The sequence below is a fragment of the Drosophila virilis genome, chromosome 2 (genome assembly GCF_030788295.1).
Source record: "Drosophila virilis strain 15010-1051.87 chromosome 2, Dvir_AGI_RSII-ME, whole genome shotgun sequence".
Classification (NCBI taxonomy): Eukaryota; Metazoa; Arthropoda; class Insecta; order Diptera; family Drosophilidae; genus Drosophila; species Drosophila virilis.
Window position 1 is genome coordinate 10,629,713 of NC_091544.1, and position 17,805 is coordinate 10,647,517.

At 41.9% G+C, this 17,805-nt stretch overlaps 2 protein-coding genes across 4 annotated transcripts; one reads left to right on the plus strand and one right to left on the minus strand.

Moving 5' to 3' along the window:
* Positions 1-11,948: 11,948 nt before the first annotated feature.
* On the minus strand, positions 11,949-14,123 carry LOC6631060 (isochorismatase domain-containing protein 1). 2 transcript variants are annotated; one of them, XM_002054190.4, is made up of 3 exons: positions 13,842-14,123; positions 13,579-13,788; positions 11,949-13,518 (listed from the first exon to the last, which is right to left on the minus strand). In XM_002054190.4, exons 1-3 carry the CDS (start codon positions 13,974-13,976, stop codon positions 13,234-13,236), a joined length of 630 nt encoding a protein of 209 aa, XP_002054226.1. In that variant the 5' UTR covers positions 13,977-14,123; the 3' UTR covers positions 11,949-13,233. The 2 variants fall into 2 exon arrangements, with proteins under 2 accessions (XP_002054226.1, XP_015027613.1); XM_015172127.3 differs by having other exon boundaries at positions 13,579-13,784; positions 13,842-13,974.
* Positions 14,124-14,224: 101 nt separating this feature from the next.
* Positions 14,225-17,803, plus strand: LOC6631059 (methylthioribose-1-phosphate isomerase). Of its 2 annotated transcripts, none has more exons than XM_015171489.3 (6): positions 14,225-14,434; positions 15,727-15,885; positions 16,466-16,701; positions 16,769-16,995; positions 17,063-17,226; positions 17,288-17,803. In XM_015171489.3, exons 2-6 carry the CDS (start codon positions 15,754-15,756, stop codon positions 17,615-17,617), a joined length of 1,089 nt encoding a protein of 362 aa, XP_015026975.1. In that variant the 5' UTR covers positions 14,225-14,434; positions 15,727-15,753; the 3' UTR covers positions 17,618-17,803. The 2 variants fall into 2 exon arrangements, with proteins under 2 accessions (XP_015026975.1, XP_002054225.1); XM_002054189.4 differs by lacking the exon at positions 14,225-14,434 and adding an exon at positions 15,279-15,661.
* Positions 17,804-17,805: the final 2 nt, after the last annotated feature.

The following is a 17,805-nucleotide window of genomic DNA, read 5'->3' on the forward strand; positions in this document are numbered from 1 at the left end:
TTCTAAATTTTGCCAAGATAAGTAGTTAAATATTTTTGATATAGTAGCTAAATATGCGTGCCAAAGAATTTAGCTACAATCCATAAACTTTCCCGCTCCAAATAAAGCGCATTACTGTAGGATCTTAATGCTACTTTAATGTCATTTCTTTAATTGTTTTTCTAATGAAACCTTTAACTTTTGCTGTCTTCACGGTTACCAAGACAGCTTCTGTTCGATCACATAGAGCTGACAAGTTCCCTCACTCTTATCTCTTATTTGCCTTGGGTTGTCATTATTTTGACAAGCGCTTTCATTCGCGGCTATTCTGTAATTATGCACTTTGAAATTTCTGAAAATTTCTATGAAATTTAACTGTAAATGAACTCGTTGCACAGTCCGCCTACGAGACAATTATACGGTTTCGGACAGTTCCCATGTGAAGGCAACTGGCGTCAGTTGAAATTGTCATGTATCGTCATTTAAGGAACGGCTCAATTTAAACAATTTTCCAAATCAGAGCAACCGATTGCAGTTTCAGTTACGCGACTCGGTTTGCCGGTACGGTGCGGTGTGGTGCGGTGCGGTGGCGGCTGCTACTTTGACCCGAAACCACCCACACGTCTTGTATTATGTTACTTTAATTTGGGTAATTTGGCCGCTGCTCGACTTAAATAATTTGAAAACAAATTTCAGCGCTGTTATTTAACTGGCCATTACAAAATTGTTTGTAATAGGCATTTAACCCCGAAAAAAGGTTCTACAATGCTTACATAAGATAAAAGTTGAGTTCTTGTTGTTGCCTATGCTCCTGCTGCTGCTGTAGCTGATTCTGCTGCTGCTGTGCCTGGTGAAAGGTGGTTTGCCAAAGGTCAGACAAATATGAGAGCGCACGAGCAATGTTATTATATTTCAAAATTAGTGCATTTTATAAGGGGTTTCCTTTTTTGCGGGTGAATCGGGGTAGGCTTTTAGCCGGCCTCCCAACTTGAAGCTCATTCGAATCGTGTTCAGCGACCAAGTTATGTCACTAATTTGCTGACGTTGTCGTGCCTCTTGTTGTGGTTGTTGTTGTTGTCGTGTGTTGTGCTGTTGTTTTTGTTGTTGTTGCTGTGCGACATATTTGCTCAGTCAGAGACAGTCCCTGGTGTATTCAGTGGCATTGCATATGGGCAAAAATTAATGCCAAATGTCTTGTTAAAAGAACAAGAGCAACATGAACACAAGAGCAACATCATCAGTAAATGATGATCACTGCATGTTCTGTAGCAAAGTTATTTAGCTCAGTGCCAGGCGACGTAATAAACTGCAGGTACTTATTGATTTTTACTGTTACAAAAGCAAGTTGTTAACATGAAAGTCGTGTGAATAACAGGCAAAGAAACAAACAGTCTAACAGTCAGCCAGGCAGACAGACGAACAGACAAACAGACTGCCAGAGTCCGGTAAAAGGCAGCAGCTATAAAAACAAGAAAGTATTTGGCAAGAAATGGGATGAACGATTTATAATGAGAAATAAATCTACTTAGAAGAAAGCTAAATGTCTTGTGAGAAATTCAAAAAAGGAACCAAACCATGTAGAAAACTATTTCTTCTTATACCCTGTACGCAACCAATGGGTAAAAGACGCTCTTTCAATGTGTATTACAGAAAAAACATACTGACTGTATACGGTATAAAATTATTAATCAGCAGCTCAATTAAGCTTTATTTATGTTGCTCTTTTTTCACGTCCATATCAAAGACCATAAGTGCTATAGCTTCGATTTGAATCGATAAATACAGATGATCAATGGTACTTTTTGAATATCGACAATAATTGACTTTTAATCAAAACATTCTCCCATTTGTTTACCTAGGAAATAAGACATACTCTGACATACAGGGTAAATCGTAGGCAGGTGCTCTCTTTTGTTTCCTTTTTTCATATAAAAATTCAATAGTAACCTGTACACAACGTTGTCATGACTGCAGCATCTCAGGTAATAAATGCGAGTTGGCAATTTCAGTTTGGCTGCCGCATCGATACGCAAAGTGAAGTTTTCGTCATAAGATGGAAATATGCAGAGGGCCCAGTTAGTTACCAGAAAAGTGGCAGCTGCTGGTGCGCAGCGGGTGCAGCTACTCCTGCTGAGTCGCCTCCGCCAAAGGAGTACTTACGATCGGCCATATAATTGACGGAAGCTGTCGTCGCTCGTTGTTGCCCCAATGGCAGGCGCTGCGGTGGCCCATTTCAATTCGCTTTTATATGGTTGTCATAATATTTAACTATGATGGAACCATCAAATTGCAATTACCAAACAGTCTTAAGATTGACAAACAAGAGTGCGAGCTGGCTGGGAAGACTGATGAAGCGAATTAGAAATGAAATGAGTGCAATTGCCATAAACGAATATGCTAATTTGAGTGGCAAGATGAATGCAATGGGGGGCAACTTACTTAGCTGCATTCCAGCAACGGCCGCAACAAGCTAGCCAATTAATCGCTATCAAAATCTTAGCTTTCCACGAACTGCCAATTATTACACAATGCCAGGCGTCAAGGTGGTTGGCACTACACCACGCAGCAGTCACACTATAGCTGCAACCACACACCCAAGTGCTATGAGATGGGTGCATTGCTCTCGTTTTGCATTGGCATCATTCGGTTGAATCTTCTGCCATTGGCCATTTTGCCATGCAAATTGGTACGCTGTCGCTGTCAAGTTGATTTGTCATCTTTCAACTTTGACAGCACGTGAGCTGCATGTAATTGCCAATGTCAATACCAATGCCTGTTCCCAGTTGCCAGTTGCCGATGGCGATGGCGATGGCGATGGCATTGCTAAGGGCCGGTGACAGTAGCCGTTGACAGGCCTTGGCAGGCCGAGCAAATTGGCGGCACATGTTGCTGGCAACATTGTTGATGAGGCCTGCTGCATGTTGCCGGCGATTGTTTACGACCATACAATTAACTTTTATAGTGAATAGGCGGTCAGCATTTGAATTCTTTTATAATTTTTGTTGGTTGATTTGTATGGCGAAGACACTCTCGCGCTCTAACAATCTAATTGCCTAATTAATCGTACAACACAAGACGGCAAACACTTGAAATGTGATTAAAGCTTTTACCTCGCACTGACTGCCAGTTTGTTTTGGCCAATTTAATTGGTACGATATTTGCAATGTTTAGAGAGAACTAGAACAACAGCCACAAAACAGATACAAAACGTGGTGGCATTTAAAACTTTAACGATTTCACACTAATGGCCACTCGATAAGGCCACAAGCTGAACCACAGGCACAACCACTAGTAGTAGCACCCGCGGCATGGGCAGTCCCAGCAACTCAAGGGCGCGCCCGTGCCTTAAAGCCTACGCAAAAGACACGGGATCCGAGCCTTCTAACGAACGACTATCGCAAACAAAAGTCAAGAACAAGAAGCACCATGATCTTGATAATTGCCAAAAACGTTTGCGCTGTGCGGTCTGCGGCCCAGCCCATGCCACACCCACCAACGCCAAAAGAGTCCAAAGCCACAAACATGACTTTTAAGGGCCTTACATGTCGATTGGAACGATTGCTTCATGCAGCTGTGTGGCCAAGGCAAACGACTCGGAACAAATCGTGTGACGAAGCTGTAAACGCTTCAATTCCTCCTTCTGTTATGCCTCATGCTCCATCATAGAAAAGGATTTTGTTCATGATTTAATTTTCTTTTTCTGCTTGCATTGATAAGTCCAAATATTTCGTGTAAAAATGTGTGATTGGTGCAATAAGTTTATAGATCAGTTCCAATGTTTCATTTAACTAAAAGACTTGTAGAAGTAGACTTATAATTATTAAAATCCAGCGTTTAGCTCAAAATTCAATACCGAACTGTCATTAATGAAGACCATTGGTTTCTAATATATAAAAATAAATATTATAACTTTTCAATTATGAACCCGAAAAACTTGGCTGAGACGCCAAAAACTAGTTTTAAGAAATTCAATTTTCTCTAATATTAAAAATATATTTCGATATATAGATTGATATATTGATTTAATATTCTATAACTTAATGGGAACACAAAAAATACATTGTATATTGGACTTGGTTAGTTAGACAAGCAGTCATTGGATAAAAATCAATCAGGTGAATAGACAAAACCCGTTACGAAACGTGTCAAAGGTGACAGCAGCCGTATTAGAAATCAATTTGAGATGAGCTGCAGCAGCTAACAGTAAACACAGAATGCCAAATGGTAGATGGTAAATGGTGAATTGCGAGGCCTCAGAACGGAACTGCAAAACAAATCAATCTGTATGTACTGGCCAAGTAGTAGAAGAAAAAGAAGAACCAGAAGAAGAGAGTGCAATTCCAATTGTGATTATAGTCAGGCGGCTGCCGCTGCCGCTGCTGCTGCACCTACAGCTCCCCGTCAGTCAATGCACTTGGACTTGGCCACCTGCTGGCCCACCGAGCCAAGTCAATTTGAAACTATGCAGCTCGCAGCTCGTCGTACGGTTTGCGTAAATTGTTTTCAGTTTCCAAGTTTCCACTTGCCGTTTTAGCCAGCACAATCAGGCTTGTGGTCAATGCCGTTTGCTGGGTGGTGTTAATTCTTCCACAACTAATTCTTGGCATTATTCGCTGCTAGTTTGTAGTTAGCAGCCGTTGATCGCCGGCGTGACAGCCGCAGAAGTCATAACCCAGGAAGCCAGCGCTGCTGTTGCAGCTCTTGCTGCTGCTGCTGCTGTTAGAAATCAACTCGTATTAGCAGCTCATTTTGATATGTTCGGATGTGTGCTCACACATGCGGAAGAAGTGGTCAACTGTGGCCCAACCGCTAGGGAAACTAACTGTTCTCCTGGGAACGGGCAATCGCTCGTGACCACATATAAGATAATCAGCGACCATCTGTATACTACAAATGATGACAACTGCTAGAAAGTCAATAAATATTAAATATATTAAAAAAAGAGCTGATTTCCATTAATTATTAATGTAGATGAAGCTATATCGCTTTATGTATGACATTGATTAAGTTAACTCAAATCTAGAATTATAATACAAATGCCCTTAAATTAGGCATGCAGAAAATATAAGTCTTATGACCTCCGAGCACTGGGTATAAAAGTATTCGTATACCTTGTGGGGTGTATTATAGTTTTTTCATAAAGTGTATTCAGCATGCAATCTCCCAACTCAAATTTTTGATACCAATAATTCAATGTGCATCTACTTTATATAAATAACTTAAGAAAATCAAAAAAAGTCGGACTTCAACGCAATTATTACAGTTATTACGGATTATCTATGTTTAGATGAGAGCATTATACGCAAAAGTCAAAATACAATAAACAAAATTATCTTTTTCAAATAGTCGACAGATACAGTTTGTAATTTCTTTATTAACGCAGGAATTAGTTAGAAGTAGCATTTTCCAAACACGATTTTCATTCAATAGATTTGTGTGGAAAAAGCCACGCAACTATGCCTGGAGGATATTGCAAACATTTGAGTTGAAATTCGTTAAAGAAAAGATAAGGAAAACTAAAGATGAAACGGAGCAATTAAAAAACCAATTTGCCACAGAACCGCAGCAACAAATAACAAAGTTTATAAATCTCTGCGATAGCTTTAATAAATGTAATAAATGTGGACATGCCAAATTGTTGAGGCTGTTATTGTTGTTGTTGTCGGTCAGCGCATGCGATTCTTATTGTTGCGAGTATTTTTGTTATTCTGACAGCTGAGCTGCGTCCATAAAAACATTTATAAGCCTCATTATGAAGACTAGAATTTCATGTCATTGAGACTAGACTTTCACAGCGTGCGTGCGCTCTTAGAATGTCGTCTTGCGGGGGATTCGGTGTCTATGATGGGGGCGGGGGGCGAGTTGGATATAAAAAACAAACTCGGTGACCATCGATGTTGCTTCTGTGTTGCTTTTACTATTGTTGCCATAACTTAATGCTGATTTTTGGTTGTTAGAAGTGGGCTATAGTGCGGCTGCCTTTGAAGCCGTTCAGCAAGTGCGTTTGTTAAGTTCGTGTCTTAAGTCTTTTGTTTGACACAGCCTCTTTTTTCGCAACTTTTGATATTTGTTCAACATTTAGCCGCAAACTGCAAGCGCAGTGGCTGTTAATAGTTGACCCACTGACGCGTGCAGCCCTAAATGCCAAAGAAGACACCGGCTGCAGTCCCTGGCTGGCCGACTAGCTGGTTTGTTGGCAGGTTAGTTGAGTGACTGACAGCCATCACACTTGAAACGAACCCAAATGCTGCCCCATACACACACACACACACACACAAACTTACATAGACACTGGACACCGGACACAGTTTTCTCTTTTGTTGCAAACGTTTTCATTTTCACGCCGCGTCGTTGGTTTCATTTTCATTTCGGTTTCTGTTTTGGATTTCGGTTTTTTGGGTTGTAAAGTCAAAACAAGTGGCATTGAGAATGTCTTTAAGCCCAAATGCAGTAATTGAGTTAACGGTTCTCACAGTTTTTACCGTCACTTACAAAGGAGATATTACTCAAACTTAAATCCATATAAAGCGGCACACCGAGTGACAAATTGCAGGCGCCCTTGGGGCTAAGTGTATTTGTTGCGAGTCTTCTGCTGCTGCTTGTTCATAAATATTTACCAACTGGCTGCAGTCCTTCGCAATCTCAGGTACAATCTAACGCACGCTGGCAGCATTAGGTAATAAATTGCTGGCCCGCCCCGGCGGCCATGAAAATTGAATTGTTTGTTGTTGGTGTTGGTGGCTCACGAAGGCGAAGCGCGATCGGCACGCCCACATTGCGTTGGCCAGGCTCATTAGCGAATATCGTGGGATTGAACGTAATTTTTGTTTTTGTTTGCCCAGAGATGAACGCCCCGATCTAACTGCAACCTCCAACTAGGAGTCAGGTTGGGATTGCAGTTGCCCAGGCAACATCTGCAACACGCAAAATAAATGAGCGCACATTAAGTTAAATGATTGCGAATATTAGAAAATATTGGCATGCCAAATGCTGGGCAGGCTTAGGCAGCAGCTATCCAGGCGCAAGTGTAGCGCAGCTGTTGCTATTTGTTAAAAATAACAAATGATCCTTGGCCTTGGCGACGGCCATGTCGTTATGTCTCATTAGCACTTGCCGGGCATTTACTTAGGTGCGCAAATTAAAATAAAGAGCAGCGCAACACTTGATGGAAAGCTTTGGACTCAGGCCCTGGCCTGGCCCAGCTTCTGGCTCAAAGAAGTTTCGAAGCGCCAAACCCGTTTGGAGCCGGCAAAGTAAAGAATTCATTGGCAAACACACAAAAGAAATAAGCCACTCAGTGGTTTTCGATATTGCAGTTGAGTGGTTTGTGTTTGGTTTTGTGTTTGTACAATTTTACTTTGCTTTGCTCAGCCAGGAAGTTGATGCATGGCCAAAAAAAAGAATACATCTTTGAGCCATTCTGGCTGCAATTTAATGATTTCGAATTGGCCAAAAGTTTTAATGAAAGTGCTGCTCCGCTTGCTGGCAACGAAAGATGCTCTTGGAGACGCCTTCACTTTTTTGTTTTTGCTGCACAAATTACACAGGCAGCTGTTACGGCTGGCAATCAGCATAAGATTTCAGCTTTTCACTGCCCCCTGTTGTTGTTTTTTTTCTTCTGTTTTTTGTTGTTTTCTTATTTTGCAGAATTCCCAGTTTTGGTCGCTGCGCTTTCGTGTCAACACATTTTATATGCCAGCGAAACCGGCCTGCAACAGGCACAACCGCAGCCGTAGCCACAGCCGCAGCCCAAGCACTCGGCCAGATAATCAAAAGTCCACCTGGCAATTCGGCAAGTGGCTCTGGCAGGCTATCATTCATTCATTCACTCACTCACTCGCTTACTCACTCACTCACTCACCCATTCCAGCGAATTCCATACGTTGTGCGAAGCGTGGGCTCAATGAGGTCAGTCTGCTAAGTCTTGCCAATATGCTTAACCATTGTCTCGATTCTATTTTGCCGGGCCATTGACTAGCAGCCAAAAATTTCACTTTTCATAAGCCATACAGCAAAACCATACGCCATATGTTACCATATGCCTAATGCCACATGCTAAATGCCTGCCCACGACCTGTTGAACTTTTAGCTCGCTGGTACAAAAACAATGACTGATATGGGTCATGGCGCAGGTAGTACAGCACGCCGTTCCCATATTTGATTGTCAAACATCGACTACCGTTTGGCCATAGTTGCTGTTGTCGCTGTTGTGGTTGTCGATTTTGTTGTTGTTGTTGTTTTTGTTGTTGCCATTGTCCATGCTCTGCGCTGTCGCCGTCGTTGTCAATGTTGGCTGTCAATTTTGTCAGGCCGGCTGACAGGCCTACAAGCGTACCAACTTGGCTAACTGGCCAACGCTTTTGTGTAAAATCAATGCCGCGATTGCATGCACAGCATATAAGATCAGATCTGGCGAAGATCTGACACAAGGCTCCAGGCAGCTTGGCGGTTGCTCCAAAACCTGTGCCAAATTTATGTTCCACACGCCATTAATCACGGCCACGGAGTGTTGGCGTCGGCATGTGCCGAACTGTGGTCAACCCTGCCAACAAAAGAATTTCACAAATCATAACCGCAAAAAAGGTTTTTTGGCCAATACCACTGACACATATATATGTGTCAGGCAGTTCGAATGCTCCAATACCCGAAGACTGTGGCTCCAAGACCCATTTGTGCTCGTAATTTGGGAAGTGGCTGCAAATTAACCTTAATTGATTGCATTTGACAGCAGATGTAGCAGCAGCAGCGGTGACTGCTAGTCAGCCATTGTGGGAGCGGGTCTATAAACCAGAGCAGACTGGTGTTGGGAATTTCGGATAGAAGCGCTCGATTCGTAATAGCATTCATTACAGCTGAGCTGCTTCAAGTGCACGGGAATAATTCAAACATTATCATTAGCCCGTTTTTATTTTAGTTTTTTTTTTTTTTTTTTGGGTTTTCTGTCTGGAAAGTGAATCCGTGTATTTTTGTGGGTCTGTCTGGGTCCATCGATTGACCTGCTGGAAAACTCTTGGCACACAACTTCACTTTCTATTTATTTACTTAAGACAAGCTAAAGCGGCGGCTTCTTTTGTGCCACAGCACACAAATCACTTCGATTTAATAACAATAATCGGTGGAGGGAAAACCGTTTTCGACTAGCTCCACAAGGTGTTTATGGCAAATCGTGACAAAATGCTTTGACTCACTGACAAATTGGTGCAATGAGCCTGTCGGCGAAACAGCAAACGAACTTTGATTGAACATCCCAGCCTTTGACATTTTGGCAAGTGAATTTGACTTAAAGAACTCAAATGGGTTGGGCAAAGAAAGCTACAGCAGCGAGTGCTATAGTTGTAAAGCTTGTTGCAATCGAATGCAAGTAGAAAACAGTTTAGTATAAGCTTAAATGTTCTGGTGTGAACACAGCTAACCACAACTAAGACCCAGCTGCAATATAATAATTAAAATTAAAGCCAACTCCATAGCGTACCCATGCCTAAAGAAATTATCTGCAAAATATGCAAAATACATATATATTGTATGTAATGGTGTTAATTAGACTACACCCCATGTGTTTTATTCCATTGCTATCTTTTTAAGTTTTCATTTAAATTTATGCCATTTTAATATAAATTACTAATTAAGAGTTTTGAGGCAACGCGCATTTTCTGCTTACGTGGGAACAGAATAGAAAGAAAGTAATTCAACATGAAGAATTTTCTTCTGAACAAATAAGTAGATGGGAATACTTAACAAAAACCCATGAATAATAATTATATTAACATCTAAATCTGCGGCATTTATGCTGTTTATATGAGAAAAATTGAAGGTAGCAATTTTACTCCAGAGGAATATGTTAATGTTCAATTCACGTGTAGTACATACAAATCTGCATGCCAAACTAGTTTCTGAAATTCCTAATAGGAACACCAAGGCCGTATAGAAAAGAATATAGAAGATATCAATATGTGTGTTGTATATCTTATAAAGTCAACCTGTCACATATCTACACTTAGCTATTATTTACATACAGGATATAGAAGAAATGTCCAACAAATATTAATATTGAATTTGAAATATTTTGGCTGTGGCTGCCAGTTGAATATCTCCTGTTAATATGCAAATCAACGTAGAAAGTAAACGTAGCAATGCATGATGATGCATATTTAATTTGCGTAGCTAGGCGCCCACCCCCCTCACCGCACGCCACCCCCAGCCCGGCACTCAAGTCATGCTATACCCAAGACGGCATAAATTTCGAGCTGAACAAGTGAAATTGACCAAATTTGGCAACTGTAACTGCATAAACTGCAAGTCAAATGGGACTCAAGTCACTTTGATGTGTCCAACAAAGGCCAAGACCGCAAAGGAGACATCGGCGACAGAGATAAAGCACGCAAATGTGTTGAAGTTGGCCAACATTTTGGCCAATTGCCCATATAAATGCTACAGCAGCGAATTTTCAGCATAAATTTGTAAATCTTTCTAACTTTTTTCTGGTTTATTTTCTTTTAGCTTGATTTTTTTTTTTGTATGCCAGCGAGTCGACGCATTTACGGCAACTTGTCGCAACCAAAATACAATTTTAAGCAAATTAGTAACATATGTAAATACATTTACAAATTTGTGTGTATGTCCATGGACAAGCAGCCTTTCACAAAGTGTTGTTGTACCTGTTGCTATTGTTATTGTCGTCTTTGATAAAAGTGAAGATAGGATTGCAGTGAAAACATTTAAAGCTTTCGTGTAAACAGCATATCGTATTCAAACTGATCTAATTTCAGGCGATTAGCCAAAAAGAATAGCACAGATCTGTATCGCTGACAGTTGCCAAGATGCTGATTCTTATCCCCGCTTGAGCATTCAATTTGAAGAGCAGTCCTAGAATTGGTCTTTAGGTCATCTTATTCAATTTCGGTGCATTTCATTGGAATTACCATATCCTTGCTAAACAGCTAACTGTTCTTAGATTTTGAAGTATTTTGCTTGTTACCGACCACTTAGCGTGGCCCATAGCTGTATTTCTAACTTAATTATAATACTCGCACACACTCGTATACAAACATTCACACACCCAACGAACGCCCCAAATGCCATGGGGCAACATGTAGCGAGCCCCTTCTGAATGCTGCGTATATAACTCATATGCTAATTAGATGTTACTCGTAACTAGTACTCACTGTACAGATACACATCTCTCTAGGCATCCCACTAATTGCTGGTCAATGGTCGGACCGCTGCTTCCATTTTACTGGGTTAACAGGTGACGCGGAAATCACTTATTTAGAGTGCCAGTGAAAATTCCCTATGACCGCTAGACACAAAAATGGCCACGCCCATGCTCGACTAACAGGCGGTGCTTAAGAACCAACGTTCAAAGCGCATAATTAGCATAAAATTATTGAACTAATTGCTGCATGTGAATGACTAAATAAGTAAATGACTGCAGAGCTTTGGCTTCCTAACTGTGTGGGAAATGCAAGTGATCCCCATCTAGCCTAATCCCTCATTAGTCATAGTTGTTGGCATTATCTTATTACACAGGCGGCCCTTGGGGCAATATTTGGCTAATTTGGGCAACAACCAGCAACATCCCCATAAATTATGCAACTTAAGCACTGCCAAGAAGTCAACGGGTCTTTGAAGCGCCGCTTGAGATTCTCACGTTTGTCAACACGCTTTGAACACATTTTGGCGCTGAATATTGTGGCTAGATAAAAGGTACTTCAGTTACTATTATATTGCCGACGAGTACTAAGATCGTATAGGGCACTACTTAGATTTCAATAAAAATGAACTAAATTTAGAAAAAATTTATTCTCATTTTCTATGACTTTTATTATTATATTTTGTATTACTATTGCTATTCTTTTTACTAATATTATTTATTAAAATAATCATTTTTATTAAGTACTATTAATATAAAACACTATCATACTACCTCATTCTCCATATATTGACTCGAACTTTTGATCGTGCATTTTTTGGAAATTTAATTATAACAATTCTTTTAATTATTTTTTATTATTTTCTTGCATCACAATTCATTAATTTTGTATACTGACGAAAGCAGGCTTATTTCATATACAGGATTTCGAATATAAATTATAACTTTTATTTCTGTTTTGCTCAGGCTTTGAAAATTGCGAGTTCCAAGCTCGAAAATTTAAGCTCATATAATTTGAGTGTATAAATAGATCGGCAAGCTCGTCCTTATATTTTTATACAATTCGTTTTTGGAGCGCAGTTGCCACTTGCCAGGCGGCAAGCACATAAATTCCCTGGTAGCAGCAGTGATGAGCTTCAGCTCGAGCTCCCCTGATTGCCCGTTCATTTGCACATGGTATGGCAATTTTACAGATTTATCATTTTTTTCGCTTTGCAAAGCCAAAATTTATTAATATGCCAAGTGCGCATCGGGCCTTCGAACCGGTTCCAAGCCTCGGGCAGGAAATTTATGGCCCCTGGTTGTGTTAGAAACTAGCAACATGCTAGAGCCTGCAATCAGCTGGCAGCTGGCCTCGACAAAGCTGGTCAACTTTTACGCATGATACCGTTGTCCCAGCTTGGCGCTTACGCAGTTCTTCACACGTCGCGTTGGAGGCTTAGCTGCGGCTTAATATTTTGTTGGGATTAGATAAGCGAGCTGGTGCATAATTGGCCAGATGTTGGGTATGCTGTTTGCATATCGCGTGCCACGACGCCGTCGCCATCAGTTTCACTTGCGAGTGCTTTAAGATCCGATCGAGCTGGCACTCAGCTGGCAGGACTTTGGCAAATAAATTGCCAACAGAGCCGGGAGCAATGTTGCTGGCTGGCTCGCTGGCTAGCTGGCATGCAGATAAGATTGTGATCTTGGCCTGTTATGAGTCAATCAGACGCCTGCTACATTGTCACCGTCACCTAGCGGTTGCCTCGAGCGCGTAGGCAAACAACATGCGGAGATTGTTTCGATTGCATCATGAAATTTAACTGCCTGGAATAGTCGTACAAGGGGCGCACCAAGTCTTCGCATAAATTGGCAGCAAAGAGGCTTGGCGTCAATACAGGCTGCTCCCGGCTGGCTCACTAGATGCTTGGCTGGCTTATAAGGCGCCGCTGAGGTAACGCTCCATTCAGCTGTCCGCTGGGCAAAATGTTTATGAGATGACGATACTTTCCGAGGACAGGCGGGCCCTATCTCTGGTACCTTCTTTCATAATTTCTATGAGCAACACAAAAATGCTACCTTAATGGTAAATGAATAGACATGAAAGGCACCGCCTGCCAATATCAGTTCTTGTCCTTGGTCTTCTCTGTGGGTTGCCAAAGCTTCAAATCGGCTGACACTTTCTTCACAAGCGGCGCTATCTTCTTGAAGGACTTGTGGTCCTTGTCGCCCAGCAAATTAAAAATTATACTCTCGGAGCTGGCTATAATACAGCCTATGTGACGCAGACGCTCTAGGGCTAAATCGCGATCCTGGTTGAGACGCGAGGCAGTGCAATCAGCGACAAGCCAAACATCCATACTATTATTGATTAGGTCAAACGCCGTTTGCTCTATGCACACATGAGTCTATAGGAGAATTGGAAATTGTTAGCAAAAAGTAGATTATGGTCGTGTATTGAAACTAGCCTCAACTCCAAACAACACTACCGTCTTGGGCTTGTCGCCAAAAATATCTTTTATCTTCTTTTCAATTGGCGGCACAAACATGCTGAACTTGGTCTTAGGCACGATATCACAAGCATGTTGCACATCCAGCTCACAAACGGTAGAGCCCAATTTTTCCGGATATTGCTCTGTAACCAACAGTGGTACATTGAACACCTTACCAGCTTCTATCTAGAATATCATCTTGTTCACTTTTGAATTAAATGCAATGCTACACAGTTTACCAATTTATTGGTATTCTCTATAACCGCCCCAAGCAAAGGAATTGCTGGTTTGAACTTTTCTTGAATATCGCACAACATAAATAACGTTTTATTTGGCTGCAAACGGTAAAGGGATTGTCCTATACTTTTGGCCATTTTGATTCTAAAATTAATTTATACAATTTTGGTTTTGAAAGAGTTTCTGTAATAATTTGAAAGTTCCCGCAAAGCAAACGCCCTCTGACGACAGTCGTTAGTACTTCGTTGTGCCGTTGGTATGCACTGGAAATCATCGATATCGATGCCACTGTTAATACGAATGCTAAAAAACGCGCTCTGTTAACTTAATGTTACGTGTAAATATATTTTTTCTACTAAGCACTGTGATTTTTTTAAAAGCACAAGTTTTGTGCCTAAATAATTGGACTTGTTAAACGCCAAAGAAACGCACTAAGCTTTAATTTACAGCTATAATTTACGATTAGGATCCAAACCGACCGATTTTCTGCCAAAGTTGAAACCAAAACGAATTTAAGAACATTCGAAGCAAACTTCCTGCATTACCAAAAACTATTAATGAACAAACCATAAGTCTTGGATACGTAAACAAAACAGTGAGTAAAAAGAAAGCCGGCGTGTTTCATAACATTTTGCGCAAATACTATTGTCTCGTCAAATACAAGAGGAATTTATCGAGCTGCCGCTTATCAGGTGTTTTCTATCGACAACATAACATGCCTTGAATAGCTGGTCACACTTTGAAAAAAAAAACACATGGTCATACAGTCTGCTACCCTTGCTTTGTTTACCTTTTCTGTTTACAATTTCTTTCGTCTGTAAAGTGAAACAAGTGTTTGATTTAAATTTAAAATTCATAAAATAAGGCAAGTGCATAATAGATTCAACACATTGAATAGGGTGGACTAAACAGATGTCAGGATTCAAAACTACCGCTGTCACTGTCATTGCCGGGACCACCAGTTGCTTGCCGCTAATATTTACCTGTGCCTGTGCTTGTGCGTGTGCTTTGTGTTTGTGTGTGCATAAATATGTTAAACACAAATTTGGCACCGAACCAACGCCAAGTTCTTGGTTGACACTTACAGCGCGCACAACTAATTGCAGCCACATAAATTACGCTTCTCTGAGAATTATCAAGGCATTTGAATAGCAAATACATATATGTTAGCACATACATATGTATGCAAGATAAGCGTCGCTGTCCGATTTGCTGTTGCCTGTCATATAAAAGCAAAAATATCAAAAGCTCGACAACGTGCTGACGGCTGAAGCAACGCCGGCGTTAAAGTCAACGCCAGCGTCGTCGTCGCCGTCGCCGTCAACGTTGACAACGCCTTTATCAATTTGCAACGGATACGCAAGTTGTGACAAGTTGAATTAATCGCTTAGCCATCGCGACGCTCTATACAGTCTATACAGTCTAGACTCTAAACTAGCACAGTCCCAGCACTCCCAATCAGACTCTCTCACTCTCACTCTCCCTCTCGCTCTCTTTCCGCCTGCCCGTGTCTCTGGCTAATTGCGCTGCTCTCTCTTATTGCCAAACTGTTTGCGAATTGGTCGCGGTCCATTCGCATCGCAATCGTTCAGTAGCTAAGGGAAGCGTTCGCCTGTCAGACGAAGTCTGCATCTGCCCCAGCAATTTCCGACTGTCCTGACATTGGCGTTGGCATTTCATTTGATTAATATTGATCAATTGATAAATACGCTTACACACACACACACACATACATACATACATACATTCTCTGGCCATAAATTCTGACATAAATGTTGGAGCTCTGACGCCAGCTGAATAGCTGCCGCCGCCCACTAGTTTGGTCTGTTTTTGGGCATCAAACCGCGAGATCTTTCCTAATAATTTGCTTTTGCATTTCTCTTACAGTTAGTCGCATAGTACAAATTGTAAAGGATGAGCCTACAATCGATCAAATATCAGCGTGGCAGCCTGGAGATACTTGATCAGCTGCTGCTGCCCGTCGTCTCCAAGTATCTAACCGTGCGCGGCGTTGAGGACGGCTGGAAGGTCATCAATAAGATGCAGGTAAGCAGCAATAATCTTATCCAATAGACATACCAATCCCTAAACCTGTATAAATTCCTGTCTTGTTCAATCCCTTAATCATGTACAAATTACCATTTGACGCTCTATAAATAACGGCATTTAATTTTCTTATAGAAAAATAAATTAAATAATTCTTGTAAATTGCTTGCCAAGCATCAAAACGTGTGCAAACACATCATCATCATAATTAATTGCATCTTGCTTAAAACGAAATTGTTTGTGGTTTGCTCATTTAAGTGGCATGCCCTCTAGTTATTACCACAACTAAATATGTGACCAAGCTCTGGGTTCGTCTTCTTCGTTATTATTTAGTTTTTGGTTAAACAAATAGAATCTGCGAGAGCGAGAGATAATTTCCTAGTTGTTTACTGCTGCTTGTGCAAAGAGCACGCATGCGGCTCATCACGTGGACTGTGGCGACCCATTATATAATGTGGCTATAAAGAGTTTATGGCCAGATAAGAGCGTTGACACAGCAGCAGATGATACTGATATACTCCCTAGACCTGCACCCACTCATTAATTGCATATATCTCTGGTTTGTTTACTCCCTTTATAGGTACGGGGCGCTCCGGCCATTGCCATTGTGGGCTGCCTCTCGCTGGCCGTCGAAATCTATCCGGAGGAGTTTGGCAGCAAAAAATCGCTACGTCAGGAAATTGAGGGCAAACTAAACTATTTAGTCTCCGCACGACCCACAGCGGTCAACATGAAAATTTCCGCCGACGAACTAATCACGCTGGCCAATGAGCTCACCAAGGATGATAACGTGACAGTGGAAGATATGAAGCAAAGGTAAAACATACATCGCAAAGGCAACTTCAAAAGACAAGGCGCAGCCATTATTCCAATGTTATTCAAGATTCCTGAACGCCACCGAGGCCATGCTGGAAAAAGACATTGCCGACAATCGCGCGATTGGCGCCAATGGGGCCAAGGCCATACTTGAGCATGTGGCAGAGTCGGCTAGTGCGGCCGCAGCTGGTCCTGTGCGTGTGCTGACGCACTGCAACACTGGATCCCTGGCCACAGCAGGTTACGGCACAGCGCTGGGCGTAGTGCGGCACCTCAGCGAACTGGGCAAGCTGGGTAAAAGCGAAAGGCAAAATGGCCAGTCATGCGAGCAGCTGATTAGTGTTCCTCTTTCTCCTTACAGAACATGTTTACTGCACGGAGACACGGCCGTACAACCAGGGTGCACGCCTAACCGCCTACGAGTTGGTGCACGAAAAACTACCCGCCACCCTGGTGCTGGACAGCATGGTAGCGGCGCTGCTGCGTGTAAAGAATGTAGCTGCTGTAGTCGTCGGCGCTGATCGGGTAACATATTTTTGCGCTCTCTGCTTGGCAACTTAATCAATATCACTCTTCCTTTCACCAGGTGGCTGCCAATGGAGATACGGCCAATAAAATTGGCACCTATCAAATAGCCGTTGTGGCCAAGCATCATGGCGTGCCCTTCTATGTAGCCGCACCGTTGACCTCCGTCGATCTGCAAATACCCAGCGGTGATCACATTATAATCGAGGTGCGACCCGATCGCGAAATGACACACGTTGGCGAGCATCGCATTGCGGCGCCGGGCATCAATTGCTGGAATCCCGCCTTCGATGTAACGCCCGCTTCACTTGTAACTGGCATCATCACTGAGCATGGCGTCTTTAAGCCGTCAGCGCTCAAGGCAGAGATTACCAAGCTGCTTGATTTATAACAGCCGCACAATTTTTTGCTGCTGTTGTTGTTAATATTTGCGTTAAACGAATGCACTCCAGTTGCAAAGAGCACCACACAGACACACACACGGAACCACAAAAATATGGGCGACCAGCCAACTGGCTTTTGTATATGTAAATAGGCGCTGAACGTAAATACAAAGCACACTATCTTTACACAATAAGG